At 25.3% G+C, this 27684-nt stretch overlaps 1 protein-coding gene across 1 annotated transcript; it reads right to left on the minus strand.

Annotated features, from left to right (window-relative positions):
• Positions 1 to 213: 213 nt before the first annotated feature.
• Positions 214 to 27684, minus strand: SamDC (S-adenosylmethionine decarboxylase). Its single transcript, XM_016064259.4, has 11 exons — positions 27372 to 27684; positions 21209 to 21295; positions 18959 to 19085; positions 18392 to 18466; positions 15247 to 15274; positions 14283 to 14322; positions 11246 to 11312; positions 9479 to 9652; positions 8353 to 8427; positions 6747 to 6827; positions 214 to 3318 (listed from the first exon to the last, which is right to left on the minus strand). The coding sequence occupies exons 1-11, from the start codon at positions 27488 to 27490 to the stop codon at positions 3184 to 3186; spliced, it is 1008 nt and encodes a 335-aa protein (XP_015919745.1). The 5' UTR covers positions 27491 to 27684; the 3' UTR covers positions 214 to 3183.

The raw sequence follows: 27684 nt of genomic DNA on the forward strand, positions 1-27684 counted from the left end.
AAAAATCGGAGCTTGGATGATAAATACTTCTTTCTCATAAACTAAATTTCCAGCTGGATCTTTTCTTCATAAATTTTTACTTTTTATACCTATATCTTTTACTTAAACAATCATAGTATACATCTTATTTAAGGTGTTTTATAAAAGTCATTGAGTCAAGAAAAAAGATAAATTTTTTTTTAACTTGATTTAATTAACATAATCGATACAATGTAAAATCTCAAAGATCTCAATATTTATTTGATCAAGGAACAATAACATCAATGGTAAATGTAAAAATCCACCTATCCAGACATACGTGTTTTCTCAATATAATAAAAAATCACAGCTAGGAAGTATTCATATATAACATTAAGCTACTATTATACAAAAAAAATAATAACCACTCAGCATGAAAAGCGTGGTAAATCAAAAACACACTCAGCACCTTAACATCACCCAATCTTAAAACATGCATTAGAAGTTGTTCAAAATCTTTCCAGAGAGCTCATTTGGTGGTTCTTTAGCAAGGAGGAAACACATTTTGATCGTCCACTATAAATTCAACAAAAACATAATCTGGAAAGACGTTGAAATTCGTGAGAAACAAATCATGCTGGTGGTGTTCAATATACAACCACGATTTTCTTTTAAAAGAATCTCAATGTTTCGTAAATATTTCTTGAAATTCGTCCATACATAATTGTAGCATCTTTGGGAATATTTTTTGATCAAAAAATCACTAACTCTAAAATCACTTTTGCAACTGACTAGAATAATGTAACTTTGGAACAATAGATATTACACTTACTTGCCCAAAAGTAACGCAAGTGACAAATTTTTGGTAAAATTAAGAACAAATACAAATATAGGTACAATTTAAGCTCTTACAAATAAGTACAAACCAGTGTTCTTACATGACAAAGTATAATTTTTTAAACAGAAAGAAAATGGGATATTGCAGAGTAATACAAACTAAAACAAATTTGTAAAAACATAAAAACGTTTAGACTATAAGCAGAGAAAGCTTTTAAACTAAAAGGGCAACTATTTAAATTAGGTGATGAAAAGCAAAATTCTTTAGAAAAACACTTTACAGAAATAGTAAGGCACTAAAAAATTGCAAATTATGCTATAAACTTAACTTTAAAAAAAAAAAAAAACAGTTCAATTTGTTCTTTACATTCAAACTGAAAATAAAAAAATTTTTAAGAAAGAAATTCTTTAAAAAAAATTAAAATTGACCAAAACTCTTATTTTGGCTGATGTTTATCATAAAGCAGGGGTGACCAAACTGTGATCCCATATGAGAATAAACACAATGTTTCTCTTCAGTTTTTATGGACTTAATTTTCTTCTTCCAGATTATGGCTTAAACCTCGTCAAAGAAAAGACTCGGCAACCCCTCAAAAGTTGTGTTATTAATAAAGATTACATCATTAACAATGCTTTACCCTAACTTTACTAATTGAGGATACTAGATAAATATGTAGTTTAAAAAGTATATATTTGTACTAAAGTTACAGATAAAAATTATATATAAACATGCATCTGTAAGGAAAACAGAGCTGGGGATGAAAAAGGTAGGCCACCCCTGCCATAAAATATCTACTATTAATTTTAAAAAATCTAAATATTATATTATACACATTGCTTTTTGTATTAATGTGCATGAAATCAAAAAAAAACTTGCCATTTATTCTTTTGAAAATTGGTAAATTAAGTTCTTTCAATTTTTCAGATAAATATGGTTTATAATATGAGTGAGATTTGACAAAAATATATGTAAATTGCTTTAAAACATGTTATATCATTAAAACAAAAACAAAAAAAATTATACACATGATATACCACTAAAAAAGTCCTGCATGACATACCATTAAAAAAAAGTAGCACAAAAGATATACCCTAAGTATATATGCTAACACAACAGAACACATGACATGTCATAAAAGAATACTATAAGTGACCAAACCACCTTATAGGTTGACAATGTCAATTGTATAGTAAGAGAATTGGACCCAGTAAGGGATATCTAGATAAAACTTCTGACAAAGAATATAACAATCCAATTAAACTATGCAAATATGCATAAAAACAAATTTAAGTGGGTTGAACTAATTGTCAAATTAATAAAAGTATGATAGATGGAAAATAAATGCAGAATCATATAAAATTAATGTGACTGAGCAATTCTCAAAACTCTGGTTTATGGGGAATGTGATCTTTTCTCTGCATATGAAAAACATCATGCATTCCTACCAAATCCTCGAATTTATTCAAACCCGAAATTAAATCAAGTGGCCACAAATGAATTTATACAGTAGGATCCGTATGTAATGTGGAGTTTGGAAAACAGAAAAATGCACATAAAATCTGGTTGCTAAGTAAATCTCAGTTTAGATGTTAGTACAAAAAAAATTTTGTTGAAAAAAACACTTCTGTGAATTTCACTTAATTTTTATTGTAAAGTTTGTTTAGCTTTTCAAAATTATGCTTTATTTCATTTTCATTTTAAAAACTTATAGCAAAAGAAATTTTATTGTATGTTTTTTACATAGCTTCGAGAAATTAACACTTCAGAGCACATCGCTATCTCAAGTAAAGTTTAATTCGTTGAAATTATGAATTAGTAGTATTATAGTAAATGAGTATAGGAATCAGTAATCGATAGTATACTGTGAACTTATTTAATTTTTTATTATTCCCGATATATTCACTGCTTCCAAAATAATTTGTTTAATATGGGAAAAAGTGAAAAAATTGATTGCTCAAAGATTCTATGAGAAACAGTCTGTAAGAATCAATTTTCCTCGTTAAATCCTCAATCTCGTTTAGTGCTGAATCGTCATAAGTGAATCCTACTGTATTATAACTTCAAAAATATCTGCATCACTAGTTTTGTTTGGAATGAAACGGATCTTGTTTCGTTTCTCTCTTTCTCTCTCTTTTAACCCAACCGCTCACAACAACATGCTCAAAACGAGAAGCCTGTATATTTCACTTCATGTGAACATTCTTCTCTCTCATAACTAATCAAACAACAGTCATGACCAGTAAAAATCATGAAATCCTGCTCCAAACAAATGTAGGAAAATGAAGACCAAATTTAAGCCTACGGGACAAAGGTTTTGAACAAAGATTCCAAGATAAGTAACATTTAATTAAAAGGGGTGTATGTCTGGATAGGGGCAAAATTAGGCCTCAACTGGGCGCTTTGGCAAAGAGGGCGTAAGTGAGATCGTAGTTCTTGAAGTGGGAGAACTGCAACTCCTTGCGGCAGAAACCACGGAAATCCATTCGGTGATAAAGACCTGGAGCAATGGCAGCAACAGACAACTGGAAAAAAATTTTACATTTATAACTACATGTGGTACTTCAAAAAAAGTGTGAATAGAAATATTAAATAAAATGGAAATGTTAACAGGTTATCTTAAAGAAAAGTACTACTTAAAAAAAAAAATACTAAATTTTTTGTAGTTCTTTCTTAAAAGCAATAAAAAGAAATAAAATAAACATTAACAAGCTATTTTCAACATTAGACTAGGTGAAAAAATCACCAGTAAAAACAAATATTAGACACGAAGAACCACGCTAACTCTTTTAGAAAAGAAATCAAAATTTTATAACTTTAAAAATAAAACTGTATGATCTTGATTATTTAAAATAATTAGGATGGGATCTATGTCAGATAATCTAAATTTTCAGATTATAGAAGTTACTTTGCTTCATAATTTTTATCAATGAACTTTGAAAATAGATAATTTCATTTTTTATAAATTAATGGTATATATAAAGTATTTAAATTTAACATTAATAAGACAATTGATTGTCTTTTTGACAAACACGTATGAAGACACTTTATAATATTCAAATTCATCTGCGCTAATTACAATTTTAAAGAAAATGTTAAAAATCCAACATGTATAAGCGACTTTCAAAACTAGCAAAATAATGGTTGTCAAAAAGAACTACAAGAACTGCTGTAATTCTTTAAAGAAAAAAATCAAAAAGTGTAACTTGAAAATAAACTACAAAAAGCATATTATAACATTATGCTTAAATCTAGATAGTTAACAAATTGGTTTAACCCTTTGCTTACAGCGCTGGCATGGTGAAGCCTGTTATTTCGGTCCACTTGTCAGACCAGCCATAAGCAAAAAGTTAAAGATGTACTAAAATAAACCACTGAAATTATACAATAGACAAAAAAAAAATCAAAAATACTAGTTAAAACTACAATGCATTTATTTCCTTTACATTAACCCATTTAATTTTTAGTTTTGCAATTTTGAACTTTTTAGTATAATTTTTTTTTTATAAAAAGATAATACTAATGCAGTATTTAAAATTATTGATGGTTCAAAACCACTATATCCCTCATTGGACCACTATAAAATAATCACTGGTCTGACCATGACTGCCATTGATTAATATTTGAACAACAGCAAATTCATTTGATAGGAAATAGTATGCTAAAGATTAAAAAGTAATGGGATAATTAGATTCTGCAACATATTTTAGTTCATTCTTTTCTTCTTGAGGTCTATGTTTATCACAGCATTATTTAATTTTAAAATATAAAATGCAAATTAAAGAATGGGAGCATGTTCTTCAAAAAAAAGAAAAATTAAGGCATGATACATTGAATAAAGAAAAAGATATCCAATATGAGAAAAATAAGTTAACTTGTGTATTTCAGAATCAATGGCTGACAAATTACGAGTGGCTTAAATTTGAAGCGGAAAATAACATTTGTGGCACAATATGCATTATTATTTAATATTGATGTTTATTTTTCTGAATTTTATTTGTATAAGTTGCAATTTCGAGCATTTACATTTTTATATAAGGGCAATTCCATATGTGACGGAATGACAGTTTGACTTGCAAAATAACAATTAATTGAAGTTTCTATGTATCTAATTTCAAATAAAATAAAAAAATTCTCATGCATATCATTATTATTGGCATAATGCACTTCATAAACTAAAAAAGCAGGATTTTCTATCTTTTTTACTTTTAATTTTACGAACTTTTTATTTGCGTGACGGAATGACATTTTGGCAACCAAGCTTTTGGCATGCCGCTTAGAACTGGTAGTTTCTGCGAATTTTGCAGCTATTATTTTTCTGAACTATTTTATACTTTTAGTATAATGTGTAAGCAATGTAAAATGTGAATTTGGAAAATTAACCTCAGGTTGGCTAGCAGTTATTAACATCTATTTGCTGTGACGGAATGACAAAAAGTTTAGTAGAAGAAAGCCTTCATTTAAAAAATATTTTATTAATATGTAAATGATAAACAGAATGTAACAGATAAACAGGATTAATATTTATGTAAGAATTAGTAAAAATTTCAACATTTTGAAAATTAGGTTGTCTCTGAAGAGGTTTTATATCTAACTTGCCAATGTCACATCTTATCTTATTAGTAAATTAATTAGTAAAAATTTAGTAAAAATTTATTATTTTTATTACATTTATTACAATTAGTATATATACATTTATTACAATTTATTACAATTAGTAAAAATTTCAACATTTTGAAAATTAGGTTGTCTCTGAAGAGGTTTTATATCTAACTTGCCAATGTCACATCTTATCTTCGTTCTCAGGAAATTTATGCATTATTAAGACATGTGACGGAATGACGTAAAAGAAGTTACTTTTATTTTATATACTAAACTTAAAATGTTTACATTTAGTTCTATATGCATATTTTTATCAAAATATTGCAAAAGAAAGATACATTTCTTTCATTTTGAAAGTATTTTTCAAGAAAACAATTTGAGCACAAATGTGAACAATTCACTTGTCAACCATGCGATTACTTTAGAATGCTGTCAGATTCAAAAAATTTAAAATTATCAAAAATGAAACGGCAATATGTAGACTTTGGCTATTTTTGAATATATTTTTAAAATTAAAATAAGCAATTCATAAAAAAAAATTTCACTTAAATTTGACACTTCCGTGTTATTGCCCTAAAACCAATTTAGTATTTTATTCAATTGTTAAATCAATTTTATTTTAATTTATCAAATTTAATTCAAATCAAACTAATAAATGTGATATTAAGAAGCACAAAAATCATTTTAAGTGAAATACTAATATACTGAATATTAGATTTTATGTGGATCAGTGATATTTTTAGACCAATACATAATGATGCTTATTGAAAAGAAGGACGAGTTACATTTTTCTATAATTTCTAATGATGTTAATGCATTTAATTTTTTCACGAAATATTAAAATCTGCCACAAAAATAAAGAGCATTTAATATTTTTTATCAAAAATATTTTCACTTCAGTAAAGATTAAATCAGCAAAAAGTAAAAATAATTAATGTAAAAAAAAGAAATATTAAGGCAATTCTTGAAAAATGGAATTCATCTATTGGAATTTAAATATATATATATATATATTTAGAGTAATACCAAATATAAAACTATAATTAAACACTAAAAACAAATCTTACGCCTTTAACACTAAAAACAATTGTAGACTCCAAATTGAGCTCAGGGCACAATCTATTTACTTTCTTACACAATAAACCAGTTTTCCCACATGTTATTCAAACTGTGGAAATGTGTTGGGCAAGGAACTTATTTTACAAATCCGAACAAGTAACAAAACAATTAAAAGGTTAAACGTATTACTATTATGAGTAAATTTCACAAAAAGGTAGCAATATACAAAATATTAAAGTACAAAGCCTAAATTTTATAAAACTTTTAATAATAAAGAAATACAAATACATACTTTGTTTGCAAACAGAGTCATTATGAACTTTCCAGGGCAGAATGTTTTCAATAAACGAGCAATTAAATCAGAATAGGACTCCTGCAGAAAAATTTTCAAACATTATAATTTTATGTAAATTATAAAATAGATAACATATCAATATAAAATTTATCAATTTAAAATCATCCTTTAGATATAATACTATAAGCAGTTTTTGTAAAAATTCTACAATTTTGTAAGTTTCCTTATGCTAATTTATCAATTTTACAATTAATATAATTAAACATATAAGTTTTATAATATTGATTTAGGAATTTTAGATTAATCAAACTATCACAAAAGGAAGAAAAAAATCTCTCGTTATAAAGAGGCCTCTTGTTGTATAATTTTATTGAGAACAAAATTTGGTGGTTGAGAGCAGCCACACAACTACGAAGATTTAAATAATAAAACAGTGTCTTAAGTTAATTCATGCACACAAAATTATAGAAGAGACAATTTCTACATTCACATATAACTGATTTTTATATTAAAAGTGCTTTTGTTATTAATAATTTATTCAGAAACTGAAAAGTATAATACTTTCACAAACATGCAATTAATATAATTTTCCATATTAAGAATTGTATATACAATAGAAAATATTATACCATTAGAATTCATTATGCAGCAGTAGTCTGCAAATTATACAAATTTCGCATCAAAAATTTACTTATATTTTTAAAACCTCAAACATCTTATATTAAACATCTACAAAAAACATAGATACAAAAATTTCTTTCACTTTAATTTAAGTTGATTAACTTTAGCTGTATTAAATTATTTTATGTCTGATATTTATTAATTTTGAGAGCCATGAAAGGAATAATAATTAAAATAGTTTTAATTATTCCTTAGCTAATTAAAAGCCATAAAAAGTAAGTGGCTAATTTTAATAATTATATCAAAATGTTTTGGATTTTTTTTACAAAAAAAACATTAAATACTTATTTTACATTCTCAGGTAATTTAACAGTTTGATCTAAATAAAATAGCTCTCCTTGTCTAAAATATAAAGCTTTTGGATAAAATTATTTTTAAAACAATATTGAAATAACAATTTAAAATGCACAAACAAAACCTATGACGCATTGCTCGTCCTTATTGTATTGAATACTGAATCTAAAAAGAGTCTGAATTTTGATCTCATACTGTCCTCAAGGGATAAGTTAATTATTAAAAACTACACATTACCTGTCAACATTTAAAAATGAATAAAAATCAAAACATCTTTAGTGATTAAATACTTGTGCTTTTTTCTTAAACATCATACTTCCAATTGAAAAAATATTTCTTTAATTAATTAGAATAATAAAAATTTTCACAAAAATAGGAAAATATGTAACTTTTACATTGGTTCAGGAGCTAGAGCATCAATTAAGAAATACCCCTCAAAAATATAAAGTAAAAACCTATGTAATTATCAAACATGCAAATCCAAATTCACCTAACATTATGAGAAACACACACTTTTATTGAAGGATAATTATTTTATTTTATTAAAAATTAATGGCAACTATTTTCGGAATGAGAAAAAACTTGATCATATATTTTTAGGGGATAAAAAGAAGCGACCACATCTTACCTGAGGGTAATTAGTTTCAAAGCTCACATATGAATATTTTGGTTCTGGAGTAATATGTATAGTGACATAATAGCCCTGAAAATAAAAACACATTAATGTCAAAAAACCTAAATCAAATACTATATTATAATTTATCTGAACTAATGAAATAACTAATGAAAATGCTGACAAGTATAAAGATTTATTCTAGTTTAGAAAATATAAAATTAAAATAAGATGTTCAACACTTGATTGTCATCTTAATTGAACACTTTTGTTACAATTATAAAAATAATTATGAAAGAACTGTAATAAATTAGAATTATTTATTATACTTTATATTTTAGTATGGTTATATAAATGCAAGTCCCTGGTTCAATCCTGGGGCCGGGCAAGGTTGATTCAGCCTTTCATCCCTTCAGTGGGTCGATAAATTAGTACCAAGCCTGCTTGGGAACTAAACACTGGGGGTTCCGCGTTCGGCTGACCACCTGACCGGAACATCTGCTCTTGCACACCAGAGCCCAAGGTCAAGAAAACTGAGATGGGCACAGTAGGCCTTGGCCCTCTATGGGCTGTTGCGCCACTGAGTTTAGTTTTATATAAATGCAAGATTACAATTAACTGTAATTTGAATGCAAAACTTCTTAAATATTTAAAATACATAAAAAAAAGAAACTTCTACATTATTATCTTGTTTATTCAATGTTAGTAAAAAATAGGGATAGTAAAAAATGTTAGTAAAAAATAGGGGTACTTAGAGAAAAAATAGGGAAGAATATGTTTAAAAATATTAACTTCATAGCTTATAAAAAAAAATACAAAACATAAAAAAATATTACACCACTTCTTCTATCATTTATTTTCACAAAATGATTATACTATTAAAAAAAGATTTAAATTGCACTTTACATCACTTAAATTGCACTTTACTTATCAATTCAACAATTTTCATGTCTAAAATTTTACATTTAAATGCAGAGACAAATTTAGAGATAGACTTCTGTAAATTAGGGTAATAATGTGTATACAAATAATAAGCATGGTTAATTTGCAATTAATTACAAACATCAATTAAAACTTTTTTTTATAAAATTTAATATAACATTGAAAATCAAAATATATATTACAATGTAATTAGAATTACCCCTTTGAATAATCCATTCATTGAATATCCACATGGCTCAAACAGATAATCATCAATCATGATTCCTGGAAAAAGCTTATCAATGCCAGACTTCATAGTTGCTTCTTTGGCATTAGAACAAACTTCTCTGGTGAAAATCTTCATAATTTTGGGATCCAATTCTTGCATCATCACGTATTTAGTTAAGGAAAACTCAAATCATAAAAGAATGAATAAATATTTTTTATACAATACCTATTTCTCTGACTTAATATTAAAAAAATAATAAGCTTAAGTTTAAATGAACCATAACAAGAACAAAAAAGTTTTTTAAAAGATCGTCATAATAGATCATAAAAAAAAAAGACGTTTTAATGCTGAATAAAGCAATATTTTGCAAACAAAAAATTTTTAAAGTTAAAAACAATCAAGGAATTTTTGTAAAAAATTTGACTTAAAAGGTAAATTAAAAATCAATGGTTAGCACTTACGTGATTAATAACAAAAAAAAACTTTAAAAATTGAAACAATTGACAAAGCTTTGAAAAATAGCTTTTTATTCAAAATTTTCTGATTATACACAAAAAGCAAAATTTTATAAGATGCTATTTTTTTGTATCAAAATTCCATTTATTAATTACATACATAAATTTAGCATTATGTTGATTGGATTGTAAACACATTTTGAATTTTTAAAAAAATTTTACTCCTAATTACGAAATTTGATCTAAAATTAACTGAGCGCAAAGCTTCCCCACAACCTAAGTCACATTAAGTCTTAGACTATAGCAAAACAATCTAACCATAGAAGGTACGATTTTTAATTTTATTTTATTGTATTGTTAATTTTTAACATATTTTATGCATTTAACACTTGATAAGTTATAATATTAAAAAAAAACATACATTACAACATTACTTGAAAGCGAAGCAGACTCAACACTTTTCTCCATAATGGTTCAATTAAAAAAAAAAGTTAATAAATCCCAGTTCTGTTTAAATTAACTTATTCTAAAAATTACATTTGATATAGAAATTCAGACAGTAAAAAAAAATTAAATCTTTAAATTGATCACATAAAAATAAACAATGAATCAGAAAACTACATAAAATCATTTTGATTTATATTTTAAAAATGGAACTCATTTTTAAAGTGAAGGTTTCAAAGTTGCTATACCTTTAAAAATATTCTACAAACGTTTTGTAAGAATTTTCTATTTTCAAAAACATTTCAAAATTTGAAAGAAAAAAAATTTTGTTTAAAATTGCGCAAGATATAGGCATTTAAAGTAGTTCTTTTATACTATGTATATGTGTAAAAAATTTTTAAAAAAAAATTTATTCATAATTTTGCAGTGTATTATATTTAGTAACTAATAAAAACAGTCCAATTTGAATATCTTGAAAATTTAATAATTTTCCAAGCAGTGTTAGTACATTTCAAAAAAAAACTTTTAAAAAACACTTTCTCAATTTTCAAGATCAGACTTTTTCATAAACTATCAAATACGACTTACTTACGTGCATGTGCTATATGAAATAACTACTTTAAATGCTCATATCCTGCAAAATTTTAATTAGTTTATCAATTAATTTTCTAAAACTTAAATTATTGAAGCGATAAAAATATAATTTGAAAAAAAAATTAACTTTTTTGCAAAAGGGCTAGATAATAGTAATTCAAATCTTCACATTTAATTTTCATTCTTCTCATTGTGCAAAAGAGATAACAGGAGAGAAAAAGCACAGAAGGAAAAATATTTTCATATAAAGTTATAGAAAGGATATTTCTAATGTTTGATCCGGAACTTGAACGCCTATAAAATCTTCAAGTGGATTGAGAGTATATAAGTACCTAAAAAAAGATATATAATAATTAATAGAAATATAAGATGTACATAAAAGGTACAATTATTATAAGTTATATATATATAGCTTTAAAACTAATCATTCAAATCATTCAAGATTATTCGAATCTGAAGGAACTGAAGAAAAACTTACTCATCGGAAAGTTCAACTTACCATTAGTTTTTTTTTTTTTTTTTTTGCTTTTTAGAGTACAATTGAGATACTACAGTTAAAACTAGATTATTGACTAAATAAAGAATTTGTAAACTACTGAAATGCATTTTTAAAATTAACTGAATGTAACGTTACAAAAGAAGACAAAATAGAACAAAAGAATAAAAAATATAATACAACTTCATGAAGTTCCAAAGAACTAAGCAAAAGACTTTTGAAAAAATGCACCAAAGAAGAACCACTTACGATTTGTCAAATTGACCATCTTGAAAGTTGGCCCTTATTATAAAGAACCGAATTCATCCTACACAATAAAAGGGAACAACTACCTCATAAATTGAGCCCTTGTATCTTGATTACTGATATAAGTCAAATTTGTTTAGGAGTGTTAATGATCATTATTCTAAAAATAATTCTAACCCTTCATAAATATATAAGAATAAAAACTTTATCATCAAGACATCTTCCATATCACATGATAAGCACACTGCTCAAGATCTTAAAAAAAAGAAGAAAAAAACGGGCTTTTTTTTAAAAAGAACTAACCCAGGTTGCCTTTTTTGGGTTTTATTAAGCTTTTTGGGTTTAAGATATTACCTAGTTAAACACTTTTAGATTTAATTTTTAATTCAAAAGTTAACAATTTTAAAAAGAAAACTTATATACGAAAATAATAATTAACTTGGAAATTAAAATTTTAAAAAAATTTTATTTTAATGTAGTACCATCTTTTTAGCTGCAATTAATAAAAGATTCTTAAATTCTTACCTTTAGTAAAAATAAAATCATAATATTGGGATCAGAGAAATATGCTGTTTTCTGTTTTATTTATATATTTTAAAACATTCATAAGGTATGACTTCATCTTTTAGTAATAAAGTAACTTCAGAACTACTCTTTATTAAACAATATTCTTAGTAGTTTTAGAAATTACTCTTTAAACTATTAGTTTTGATTTGAAAATTCTAGAATCAACACATTTAAGATAAATATTAAATCCCTTAAAATTTCTGTTAATTCATCTATTTCTCTTTTATCTCATTCTTTATTAATCTATTTTGATTACGTTTATAAAAAACTGGGGGGATAAAACCATTTTAGCCCAGATTTATATGGTTCTTTTTAGGTTTTTTTTTTTTTTAAAAAAAGCACCCAGTTTCAAAGTTTGTGGGTAGGTCAAAAACTGTGATACTGCTTGATCAAATTCGGTTCAGATCTCAATACAGGCTATGTCAAAGTGTGAGTTGATCAATACACAAGTGAGGATTGTACTCACAGTGCTGCAGAGAGTCATAGTTGTGGAATGTTACATTAAAACATATTTATGGAAAGAGTTATCAGTTTGCTCATGAATTTAATGGTGTCAAAGTGCCAGCATAGAATGCCATACAACAATTTGTCACAAAATGGTGCCAAATAGGATCTGTTTAAAACAAGGCAAAAAACATTCCAAAAACTTTGTAGGGAAACAAAAAAAAAAACAGAACATTTTTTCAAAAAAAATCAGGACATTTTTTAGTACAGTAAACATATATCAGAATTCTCCCTAGGAATAAAAATGGGCAAAGCACTTCCTCAGAGAAAAGGGCACATTGAACCTCATTCAACACCTTAAAAATTTACCAAATTGTGTAATATTATCTAACAGCTGAATTTGAACCACACAAATTTTTAAATTACCCTCTTATACTGTTTTATGTATATATTTCAAAAAGTAATTCTCACACATTGTCAAAAAAAAAGAAAAATTTGTAGTTTATAAAAAATAATTATAGGTATGCTAAAATACAATCTCTGAGCATAATATTCTTCAAAAAAAAAGTAAACCAAGAAAATTATAAACAACTTAAAAGCTTTTTTTCTATGCTTTAAACTGAAAATTATTAAAAAAGACATTCAAAAGTGCCTTTAAAAAATAAAGTATTTAAAAAATAATTCCCTTTTGAAAAACGAGAAACTTTTAAAAAGAAAGATTTAAGAAAAAAAAATTTAATTTTAAGATACAAATTGAACCAGTTGAGAATAATCCTAATAAAGAAAATATTTATAACAGCAATCAGAATTAAACCTATAAACACAGACAATTTTACCAGTGTGTAATTATTTAAACAGTGAGTTATTCATTTTTTTTTTTTTAATGGAATAAGAGTAAAAAGCAGTGTTTCTAAGAGGTCATGACTTATGTTTATGAAAAGGACAAACAGGGGACATTTATAGGGATCAAAGGGCAGATAGGGAAGGCCGCCCTTCTAAAAACATTTAGGGAGAACACTGCATATACCAGAGTACTTTTTAAAAAAGAGGGCAACATTTTATTTTCTTTAAGAAAAAGTATAGTTTGCTCTACTTAAATGTAATGAACGTAAATCTTGTTGTAAAAGAATAATAAAATTTACTACTTTTAATTTCAGAATTACTTTGCTTAGAACAGTACATTTTAAAAGCAAGCTGTAAATTTTATCAATACTGAACACCTCACAATTACTTTTAATCTATGTCTGGAAAAATTTTCAACTACTGTTGCATTACAAATGGGGTTTTTGATAAGTAAAATTTCAAAGTCAGGATAAAAAGATTAAACAACATTTTTCTTTATTTAGATTGGTAATGTGATACATATAAGAAAATATGAGTAATGATAGGAGAAAAAACAATGTTTCATCCATTTCGCTACTACAGCATTATACCATAAGAGGGTCAATTTCATATTTTACTGTACTATTTGGTAAGTAACATTCAATTTGTTAAAGAAACAATAATTTAACTTTTCAATATTACAACACAATATTACTCTCAAACTCACCAACAATCTCTGTTAAGTCTTCCCAAACAGTAGGCAGAACCTATAAATAAAATAAATAAAGATAGTCATTACAACTAATATATGAAAACTATACATAAAAAGGTTATTCAAAATTAGTAGAGAACTTTAAATTTTAAAAGATGCACTTAAATATATATATATATATATATATATATACATATACATATACATATACATATATATATATATATATATATATATATATATATATATATATATATATATATATATATATATATATAAGTTTGTCAGCTAATGGTTTAAAGGGCTGCATACAATGATAACCAAATGAGGAAAAGTATATTTAACTGAATTCTTGCTATAATTTTATTCTGACAAAATGCACTTTTATGGTTTAAGAAACAAAAGTATAAAACAGTGATATTGAAATAATTCCAACTACAAACATAACAAATCTTGACAAAACTCAAACTTACATCTCAATCAACTAAGATCTGAGCATGAAATTCAAATTTCAATTTAAATTAGTATTAATTTAAACTATTATTAAACTAAATTATTATTTTTTATGCACCATACAGGCATTAAAGATGTTATCATACTTTTAGATTTAAAGAAAAAATCCATCTCTATTATAATTTCAATTGTATTTTAGTGTTAGATATAATAGTACTAGAACTGTACAGTTCTATAATGGTTTCAACTAGCTTGCTATATTTTACTCAATATAATAGTATGAAATACATTTCACCGAAGTCTATATCTTTTTACAAAAGAATACATTAAAAAAGGAATTGAAAATAAAATTTTTAAGTCTCCCCAAACAGAAATGTTTAAATAATTTAAACTCAACTGTAAAATACAGCTTATGAATATTTTCTTTAACAAAAATGAAAGCTTAATATAAAAAATAGACATATTTCAGCAGTGTATCACAACTTTAAAAAAATTTAAACTTAGAAAAATTTAAAAACAAACTTACCATCAAACAATTCATCAAGAACCTCAGTCTAAAAAAGTAACAAATTATTAGAATTAAAGACATTTTAAAATAATTTGCACAGACACATAAGATTAAGGAAGAATTAAAATAACATAACTTCCAATATTTCAAAATAAAAAAAACTATGGAAATTTATATACACAGAAATAGATATTTTAGGATTAAATATTAACACTTGTACAACGAGGGAGAAAAAACACCTTAAGTAATAGGTTGAATGAAAAGTAATTTTTTCCCAACCAAGTAATAGCAAAAACTAATACTTAGTACAATTAAAATCAAAGTTAAATTAATATTAGTCAAAACTGCGTGCTGTAAAGCTAAACAGATTAATATTTATTATCCTTGTCCCTCGGAGCAACCAAAACGTCCTAAGCTCAGTAGCACAAAAAAATACTTGTCATGTATATAAAAAAAAACATAAATCTCTTAAATTTTCCAATGCAAATAGTTACAAGATAGCCACAAACACCATGGAAAAATTCTATAATATTTCTCTAATTTTAAAAGAAAGATTTATCGAATTACCTTATTTTTTTATTGATGGCTTACAAATTATTATAAATTTTTCAGTTCTGTCTTATTCATGTAACTAAAATATATTGTATAACATTATTACTAATTATTAAATATGAAAACAAATAATTAAAAAAATTACAAAATAGATTACACTAACATTAAGTGAAAGGGTTCAAAGAGACAATAAATTTTTAAAAACACTTTTTTCTTTCTGCTGCTGCAATTTAAAAACAAATCAAAGATAACTGTAATAGTAATTCATGGCTTGCTGTAGGAAATATTTACTGTTAATTAGCATAAATGCCTCTGAGGATATATTGTTGTTATATTAAAAACAACAAATATTTTTGATAATGGGGCCGTTCAAAGCAGTGTTTTCACTACAGCACGAGAACGCGAGAATCTCGCATATTTTTTTATATTCTCGCATTAAAAAATTATTACCGCGAGAAATTCGTGCATTCTATAAACCAATTTCAAAATTCGCGAATTTCTCGCATTTTGAAACAAATTTATCATTTGTGCCATTTAGAATAAAATCCGTTTCACTTTTCTTCCTGGATCTTTTATTATTTTCAACATCTGCCCCATTATCTAGCTTCCCTATTTACCAGCATTGTTCAGAACCTTTAAGAACAACAGAACACCATCCTCGGAACCACGGAACCTCTTTCGGAACGCATTTCTCTGCTGCTTCGGAACGCATTTCTCTAATGTTCTTCAAGTAAGACTTTCAAATTTTTTGCTCGTTAATGTAAGATGGACAAATACCTTGTAAAGCCAATATCTTCTACTCCGAAACAGACAAATGAAACAAATGTGGGTAGAAACGATCAAAACGAAACAAATACGCATTTGAACAACCTAATGAGAACAGCTGATGAAAAAGTAGATGTAGAACATTTTCCATATGATGATGCACCAAAAATATTCAATGCTTTAAAAATTGGACGATGTTAAAAATGCATTATAATTAAAGAAAAAATTTTTTTCAAGTCTCTTTGTTTTTTTTTTTGTTTTTTTTTAATTTTTGAAATCTCACCCTGTTTTTGAGAAAGGGTGAGAAATTCTCGCTCATTTTTTTCTGAGATGAAAACACTGGTTCAAAGTAACGGGAGGATGGAGTTTGTGATTTGCATATTTTTGCTGACAAAGGGAGAAGAGGATATGAGCAACGCTTTTATATAACTTTAAAAAACTATCACTTTAAAAATTTCCCAAAAAAGCAAAATAAAAAATGTACCAAAAATGTTGCATGTGGAAAACTTTCAAATTTGGAATAAAAGTTGAATTCGAGGAAACAAATATTTGTAAAAAAACTTCAAAAAAGAGTTTTAAATGTCTAGAGTTTTGAATACAAAAAAAAATCCTAGAGAATATTCTACTCAAAATTTTACAAACTGTAAAATGTTAATTTTTGTTTCAAGTTCGTCAATTCTTGTTTCAAGTTATAAACTGTAACATGTTAATTTTTGTAAGTTATAACTTTTATTTGAATTATATTCTAAAATTAGATTACTATGATGAAGATCAAAGTTTAAGCACAAACCAAGAGGATGGTGTAATCTAATAATGGTTTCCACTCAATTTCAGAAAAAAAATTCCCTGACTTTTCCAGATATATCAGGTAAATTGAATTAAAATCCAAACCATATTTTAGCTATACCATACAATTTTTCATCAGAACACTTTTTTTTAATTATTATTATTATTATTTGTAATGTCAAATATTACATGAAACATAACACATAACAAAAACATAATTGAATCAGAATGGAAACAAGGAAAAGTTTCACTAAAAAGTAAAGTTTTATAAAATAATTGCAATACATGTCAGAATTATTCAACTCCAATCTTGATAACTGTTACTGACAATTTTAAGACTGGTTATTTTCCAGGTATAATAAAGGAATTTTCCAGGTTTTTTGTAAAAAAATTTTCAACTTCCCTAACTATTCTCTGCTTTTTAGAGTTAAGATAAAATTCTCTGACAATTCCAGGTTCTCCCTCTTTTCCATGACCCGTGGGAACCCTGTCTAATGTAAGCATGGGAGAGGTTTATGTTTTGCTAATTTTTCTGACAAGGGGAGAAAAAATCTGAAATTGCCAAAAATATGCCTATGTAACAGTGATATGATCTCAATACAATTATTTCGAATAAATCATAAACTTTTTGCTTAGGGATGCTTATATCTATGTACACAAATTGAGATAAAATCAAACATTAGAAAATTTCTTTCAAAGTTAGCAATTTTTTTTCTTCAAATATATGATTTTAAGGAGCTTAAAATCATATTAAGCCTGTTTCCCTGATTATTGAGTATTTGAATAAAATTCTTCCATTTTTTTTTTTTTTTTTTTTCAGATTGATGAAATTGCTTTTTTTGCTTGTGGCCATAATTTTATTATTAATGAAGAACACAAGATTTATTTTATGAAATACTAGAGTAGCGAACTATGAATAGTAAAGCAACAAAAGTATTTATCATAAAATAAAGCAGTTCTGAAATCTGATGATTGTCAAAATAAAACATAGCATAAATAGGTATCACAAGTCAAATGTAACACGCTAATAAAAAAATTAGAAAATTACAAAAATATTTACCTCATCTTCAAAACTGGTGTGTGGTTTGTCTTGAAGCTCAGGGCGAATAAAATTCTTCCTTGAGTAAAAAAGATCCTAAAATAATATTTAAAAAATTAATTTTTATACCTTAATTTTTAAAAAAAGTGTATTTCGTGTAAAACAGACTTCGTCTATGCTTTATTATTAAACAATTTAAACCAGAAGACAAAAACTCAGTTCTTCTAAGAGTTAAGACAACATTTTCACGCTTCAGTAAAAATGGTAATAAAATAAAGTAATTACGAAATGTGTTAAAATGTAGCTGCAAGTTGGATTATAAACTCTTAATTGTAGAACTAGTGAATTGAAACAAGTTTCTCATTAAAAATCATTAATTTCAAAAACAAAAATATATAATTACTTAAGTAGATTAAATAGTAGTCAAGGAATAATTAGATTTGAAATGAAAAAAAAATTAATTAAAAATGTAACAATTCTCAATTTTTATCCAAATTAACATCATAGAAAAACATCAAACCTAAGAAAAAAAATATTAAATTGTTTATATATTTATATATATACATATATCTAAATCAATAAACTTACCAAAACAATATCAAAATCAGTCATATCCCTGACAACATAAATCAATGCTTTGACAGCTCGAAGCAAAGTTGTAGAGCCACAGGTCTTTAAAATAACACGATTCTTCGAGACAAATAAGCTGCTTTCACTAAAAATTAAAATATTTTCTTTAATTTTTTTACTAAACTAAATTACAATTAAAAAATTTTAAAACTACATTTAAAAAAAAAAAACTTTTTCTTAATTGATCGAAATCTGAATCTAAAAAATCTTTCACACTTTTTTTGTGCTTATTAATTATTCTATTGCCAACCTTATGTCTAACATTTAAGTTTAACATTTAATTTGACAAATAACACATTTGACACATGGCATCTATTGGTGCAGCGAGAATTTCCCAACAAACCAATAAAATATTTTTAACTTAAAAAAAAAAAAATTTCTACAAAATTTTTACAAGTTTAGTAACACATGGTTTTTTAGCAGTCATCTTATACAAGAGACATATCAGTAATTTGCTATCGAGTAATCATCTCAAAAACGAAAAAAGAGTCTGCTTATATATCGGGACATATGATCGTAGAATCATAGTACTGAAATTTTCTATTCTTTTAATTATTCTAAAATATAAAAATTTGGAGGCTTCAAAGCTCTTTCAAGTAATTGGAATTCAATATAGTGTCCTTAATATTTAAGTACCTTGGTGCAATAGCACGGTATGTTCAAATTCTTATTTAACGCATATTTAACCAGACCAAATAGCTACTAACATCAAAGAAAATCAAAATCCAGTAGATCTCATGCAATAGTCCATGTTTTTTACAATATACAATATCTAAAAAACTAATTCAGCAAATTTTACAGTCAATAAATTACAAATACTAGATTGCACTAGAGATTATATATTTAAATTGACTGCAATACCTTCTATTTATGATTGATATCAAATGGACTTGAAAATAAAAAAATTTTATGTTTTGTATATTATATTTTCGAATTTCATTTTTTAAATTAATGAATTCATCAGCACATGTCACAATAAGCATTACAGTTACAAAAAGATTCCAATTCAAAATTTTAATCGTATTGTTAAATGTATGTTATGCATGTTGTATGCGTGGATAAATAAGACAAATCATGAAATAACAAAAGATACTTTAACATTATTTGGCAAATAAAAATAGTGAATCAATACAATTAAATTAAAAATCAAAGTCTATTTAAATGTACGCGAACAAAGTCTCCAAATAGCTTCAGTAAAAACGATACTCATATATATTATACAGTTTGCACTGTTTTATCATTCTTCTCAAATATGAAATGAAATTAAATGCACTTTTAATTCAATCCATGCTTATTATTTTAGTAAATTTCTTAACATATCCAACAAAGCAATATCCCAATTTGCGATCTTTGTTTGAATGACTTCAGAATGATTATAAAGCTAATCAATGGCAAATTAATCTATAATAATACTGAATAAGTTAACTCTTCAAACAAACTTAACAAATTTTAATAAAATTATCACAGTGGAAACAATTTTATTTCATTCATAGAACAAAACAATTGTTTTTACATTTTTTATTTAAAAAAATATATAATATATATAAAACAAAACAATCAAAATGCTTAAGCCCCCTTATTGTTGTTCAATGATTCAGAATGAATTTTGAAATTACCACGTAATACTCAGTATAGAAGGTCTTGTAAGAAGGTAAGTAGCTTTACTGCCAAGTCATCAATGGACGACACCATAAGCAAGCTGCAGATAAGAGAACAGAATATAACCTCAATTCAATGAGAAAATAAAAAAAAAGGTCTTACTGTGAGATATTTTGTAAATTTTAAATTATCCTTTGAAATTTTAAATCCCAGATAACTTTAAACAAACATTTCTACCATTAAAAAACAAAAATTAGTCCTGATTCCAATAACCCCCAAGTTTTAAATCATGTGCAACATTTGTTGTTATAACTTAATTTGAAAAGAATGATTTTTTAAAAATTAAAATTATTTTAAATTAAAATGTAATTCTCGAATTTTCTTCCTTTGTTGCAGATTGAAGTAAAATTGAAGTTTAACAAATACTAAAAAAAAAAAATTATTTTGGCAACAATAAAAAAACACCTATATAAAATTATATATTTTCTCTCTATAATCATTAAATAAAAATAATTAAACAGCAAATTAAAACATTAAATATAAATAATTTAATTCCAACAATGCATTAATAATAAAAATTAATAGTTAAAAGTAATCTTAACAACATACCTTAATACATAAGAGTCCAAATGATCATTCTTCTTATAACTAATTATCTCACATTTCACAATTTTTAACAGCTTCTCCCATGTAGATCTGAAAAGCAAAAATAAAAATTTAGCCATAATAAAAACAGAATCAGGTAGTCAGATGCATACACTTTTAAACTTTCGATAAGGTCATAGAATTTATTTTAAAAAGAAATAGTTTTAAACCATAATTCATAGTCTCTTCAAAAAAACTTATACAAGAAATAAATTGTATTTCATATTAATTTATGATTCACATGTTACCTATTAAAAATGAACTTTATAGTTTAAAATTGATGTAAATAAATACTTAAAATTTTATTTTAAAAAAAAAAAGACTTATTATATCAAAAATATTTAAACGAATTAATTTGGTTCAAAAGTGAAAATCAAAAAATTTATGATTATTTCACTATAATTATTGCAGACATCAACGTTTGAAGAGACTCTAACTGCCATTGTTATCAGGGGTCTGTCCAGACATTTTGTGAAAGGTCCGATTTTTGTGAAGTTGTAAAAAAATTACTCATATTCTTTCAACCACGGTCCTGCTTTTATGAACTTGTGCAAATAGGATCCGGTTACTGAAAAAACTTTTTCAAGGAGTCTTTAAATTGTAAATAGATACAAGAATTGTAAATAGATACTCAGCACTCTAAAATTATAGTAAAAAAAATTAAATTTTCAAAAATAAACAGCAAATAGCTGCTTCTAAATTAGAGATGCATCATACAAATATTTGGTATTTAGCCTATACTGCTGAACGCAGAATATTCATTTCGGACGAATAATGGAAGAATCGTCTGCCGAAGACAAAACTTAATTCGTTTACATCCATCTTTCTTGTTTTCTGCCCTGGGAAGGGTTTATTCAATTAACAAAACAATAATGAAGATAAAAAAATTTGTGAAGGGTCCGATCAAAAGAAAAATCATTTTGCGAAGGGTCCGTTTTTAAGTCAAAATATTTTGTAAAGGGTCCGTTTTAATGAAAAGATATTTTGTGAAGAGTCCGTTAACGGACCAAAATTTCTTCTAAACAGATCCCTGGTTATTATGGGTTCCATTTAACATTTATATAATTATGCATAATTATTTTTATCAAATTATTTCAGGGATGGCAAGTTTCAACACAGGAAAAAATTACAATAAAACAAACTGCCTTCGAAAAAATAGGTTTATTTTGGCAAGCGGAAGAAGAAAAAAATCTTTTCAAATGTCAAAAAAATTTTAAAAATATCAATTAAAAAAATTTTTAAATTTTTTTATTACAACTTTAAGTAATATTATTGAATTCTAAGCTAGTTAATATAACATTTTCAAATAAGTGAAAACTAAAAAACTATAATTCGAAAGTAAAATAAATTTAATTTCTTAAATTAAATTGTAACTGTAGCGGTAACTGTAATGTATAAATTGTAACAAAACAGTATTTAATTTTACTAGGATAAATCAATATAGTAAAATTTTATTTTATAAATATGAAAAGAACTATTAAAATAACATCAAATTTTATTATATTATAGAATTAATGAGTCACATACTAAACATATACACAACTAAAATTGCATATATATACAATTGCACATTTACAACTATAGCATACTAATTCTCGTTATCTAATGCTATTTGAATATTTAAACCAACTTTCCCATAACATGATACAGATTTTAAAATTCTGTAAAATTAACTAAAATATATGAAACTAAAATAAATTTTTTAAAAAAATTTGACCTCAAAAACTAAAATTTAGTTTCCACAATAAATTTACATAAATTAAAGTTGATTCTTATAATACTTTTTGATAAATAATATAGTGGTCATTTTTAGTATCTTCCATTTTTTTAGTTACTTCCACGTTTTTCTAGTGTCTTTTTTTTTTTTATCCTTAAAAAATGCCTCGTAATATTGGTTATCTGAAATGCTTCAGCTTCATTATTTAGTGAAGTCTAAAAACTAAAAAGATTCATCCCTCATTCAAAAAAAAAAAAAAAAAACTTATAGTAATATAGAGAAAAGACTATAGAGAAAAATATTTGGAATTGTTGCAAAGTTTTTACAACTAATTTTGATGGCTAAATCTGTCAATCTGAAACGTTTCCATATTATGTTCCATACTGTATCCTTATTACAAGTTACAAGTATCATTTTATATACTTCAAAACTCTACTGTACAAAAAAAAAAAAAAAAAAAAAATAACAGTTAAATAAAATATCTTTCTTAGCCATTGCTTTCCTAAAAACATGTTTAATAAAAATAATGAAAAGAAAAATCAACATTTATGGCCTATTAATCTTCAATTATGTTAAAGTTATAATCTTAAATTATGTTATTGAATAACTGAAAAAGCAAAATTATTAATTTGATCAAAACATTTTTTAAAAAAATGTCCTGAAAAAAACTAGCAAAACTACAATGACTTAAAAATTACAGCAGAAATAGACCTTGTAATAATTCCACAATTATAGAATAATTCCAGTGATAATTCCTCTAGTTTCAAACAAACGTTTGCTGGCCTTAATTTTCTCTTATGATATAAAATTGAACCTTGATCTGCTATATCACAAAAATAAGTCAAATCACAACCATACCATGAGCAGATGATGTGACTGATAAAATATTATTACATAAGAATTTATATTGTATCACCTACCAATTAATAAAGAAAAATCTACTTCTATATTTTATTAATATTAATTTAATGAGTCACATACTAAACATATACACAACTACAAATTGTAGCCTATATTGACCTATATTGAAATTACAATTACAGATAGCATACTTATTTTTGTAATTGAATACTAGTAAGTATGAATATTGAAACCAACTCTTCTAATAACATGATATACAGATTTTAAAAGTCTGCATTAACTAAAATATAAAGCTAAAATAAATAATTTTTAAGAAATTGATCTGAAAAATTAAAATTTTTGTTTCTACAATAAAAAATCAATATTTTTTGTCAATTAATCTTTACTTATGTAATGGAATAAACTGAAAAAGCAAAATTATTAATAAGAACAAAACATAAAAAATGTCCTGAAAAAACTAGAGAGCGAACAATGACTTAAAAATTATAGCAGATAAAAATAGACCTTTGAGAGAAAGTGATAATTACAGTGGCTTCAAACAAAATTTTGTTTGCCTTAACTTTCTTAGGATATAAAATGAACCTTGATCTGTTATATCACAAAAATAAATCAAACCACAACCACACCACGAGCACAAGATGTGACTGATAAAATATTATTATATAATATTTAATACTGTAACACCTACCAATTAATAAAGAAAAATTTGCTCCTATTTTAATACTCAATCATAAAATTTAAATAATTATTACACTATGATTAAAAATTACTTCATTTAGTTCAAAGATCCACAAACTATGTCTTGCCGACCAAAATTGGCCCCTGGACAATTTTAAGTATCATAGAAAAATATATAAAAGAAAAACTAATGAAAAAAATATAAAAGTTGAGGGGGAAAAATTTCTGCCATAAGGGAAAAAAATATAGCTATATTAGATAACTATATTTTGTTTTTACATAAGCATGTATTTTAACCATTTTATTTTTAAAGTTTCACTCATGGTTCTAAATCTAGGACTCCAATGGGTATGAGTACTGATAGGAAAATGTAATTTCTTACAAATTTTATTTAAGTTACTGTGTACCTAGTTACTTTAAATTACAGTTTTACTTTACTCATGTTGGCTGCCAATGTGTTTTTTTTTTTTTTTTTAAATTGTGCACTCCACTATAAAAAAAAGTTGTGCATCCCTAAAGATCTTCTCAAACAAATTTTTACTTAAGAAAACTATTTTATATAAAACTATACTGCAAGTAAATCGCATTTTAAAAAAATTCCAAAATTTCTAATAGCTAAAACAAAATACAGAAAAATATTTTACTGTCTTTAAAAAACTTTTTTTTTTAAAAAAAAAAAGGCTATAAAAAATTAAGATCAGCAATGAATTTAATTTTAAAAACTTAAATGATAAAATTTATGATTACTTCATGCAATGAGAACAATACGAATTTGCATTATTAACAAAAATAACAAATTATATGGTTTCTTAAAAAAAAAATTATTTAAAAATTTACATACTTTCTTCTTTTGGAAAATAAAAACTATAGTAGGTTTATAGAAATCTTATTTAAACTTTATTTTTTGCTAATATTTTAAAATAATTTTTTTTTTTTAAAAATTGATTTGTGAAAATTTTAAATCTTTTGACACACTGAAATAGTGCATTGACATTTTAGCATTTTTAAATAAGAGATCATTTCAATGTTTTGCAAAGCTACAAAAATTCATTGGAAAAATAGTTATATAATTATTTATGTTTGTTATGTAAGCTATTTTTTTAATTAATTCTTAGCTACAAAGAGAAGGACCACATATTCAAGGATCATAGGAGAGATTGTGCACCAATACTTTATAAAATTTATTATTCTTCATTAAAACTGTAGTAAATTTTACTCTTTTACTAAAAAAATTTTAGAAATGGGACTTCATTAGGATAGAGCTACAAATCTTTAAATTCAAGAACACTTAGAAACAATGAATATAAATAATAATTTTAGGAAATTAATGTATAAAATTATATGTAATATAATAAGGTTTTGAAAAGATTCTAATTAATCAATTCGAAAATGCATGAATAAGCATATTTTCAATTATTAATTCACTTCATCAATTTAATAATACAAATATTTCATTAATTTATAAAAAAAATTCTAGTAGATATCAACCAACTTTTAAACTTTAAGCATTTATATTTTGAAAATGTGATTTTTTTTTCCTTTTAGTTTCTCGCAGCCATTGCACACAAGTTGCAACGGCCTGGCAATTAATTTTTTCAGATCACGTTACAGAAATTTTACCATCTACTTTCTTTTTTAATCCTTCTATATATGTCCTGAGATATTTGACAGTTTAGATTTTTTTCACACCCTGTTTAGGTACATAACTTTAAAAATATACAGAAGACTTAAAACATGCATATTACTACAAAACTTTAAAAAATTTTACATTAACTAGATTTTGCATGCAGCAGACTAAAAAAGTCTTTCAAATTACCTACACTACACACTGTAATAGTTTAGCTTCATCAATCATACTTTCAATTAGGAAAATACATACCCTATTGATTTATAGGACTTATACGATAAGTTTTGAGATTGTATTACTTATGAGAATAAACAACTAAATATTTATTCCTAAAATTATTTCAGAAAATTTATTTTTTCCCAAAATAATTAGCGGCCTCTAAAACTTCATAGATTATTATTTTCTATAAGGCAATATATATGCAACCGGCATTTGCAAATGAATTTCAATTAATAGAATCTTTAATTTATTTTTGATATTTTTATGCAAGTTAAAAAAAAATATGAAAAAAAACAATTGGTTTTTTACTTCAACAATTTACTTATATAAATGATAATACAACCAGTTGAAATTTAGTTTAACTGAAGTTATGATCATCAGTGTAAAGTTGGCCTTATATAAAGGTTAATATTTCAAGTTAAAGCATAATTTACAATATATGAAAATAAATAAGATTGCCCATGTTATATATTACATGTTCCTAAATATTAATAATTTTTTTTTTTTTGGTTTATTTATGAGAGTAATTAGTTTTTCATGCATAATTTAAATATTTTCAATTATTCAGATAATTTTTTTTCTTTAGTCATTTCAATAGCATAACTGTTTCTTTTTTTTTTTGCATATAAATATATATTATATATATTATTTGATTCGGTATGTGCCCAAATTCTCAAATGTGTAATTATAAGATTTAAGTCATTTATTTTTTTTTTTAAAAATCAATAATATTGAGGAGTAATTAATTATGCTACTATATTTAAAATGTGCATCGATTGGTAGAATCTAAGAGAAATCCTAATGATAATATATGATCCTGGGTATCTTTCTAATTACAGAACAGACAAATAATAATATGAAAATGAGCATAAGACGTTTCTTTACTCCTACAGTTTATTTACTTTAGATGAAAAAACAACCACCTGAAATTTAGTTTAAGCAAAGTCATGATCACTCAAGGTACAAGGCTAGCTAAAATTAAAGGCTGAATAAGTGAAAGGATTAAAAATAAACTTATCTCTTACCGAGGGATAAGCCGCAAATCACAATTTGCTGAGGAGGAATCGTCTCTTCTCCCAAACCATATCTCGAGTAATTTTTCAGTTCCTTCAAAAAAGTCACAATAATTAGCCTTTACATCCATTTTTAGCTGGCAGCCAAACTTCTATTAAATTCTGTTTTATATTCTTCGCACTATTTACAGAAAATTCTAAAATTTATTATTAAAAATATTCGACCGGTTTCACTGAACGAAAATGCAGACTGAAATCTTCACAAGTTTCGACCTGTGCGGATGGAGAATACTTCTTAGCTAAGTTGTTGCCAGCGGCTGAATAT

Source organism: Parasteatoda tepidariorum, chromosome 10 (genome assembly GCF_982258835.1).
Source record: "Parasteatoda tepidariorum strain Cologne lab strain chromosome 10, Ptep-v5.0, whole genome shotgun sequence".
Taxonomy (NCBI): Eukaryota; Metazoa; Arthropoda; class Arachnida; order Araneae; family Theridiidae; genus Parasteatoda; species Parasteatoda tepidariorum.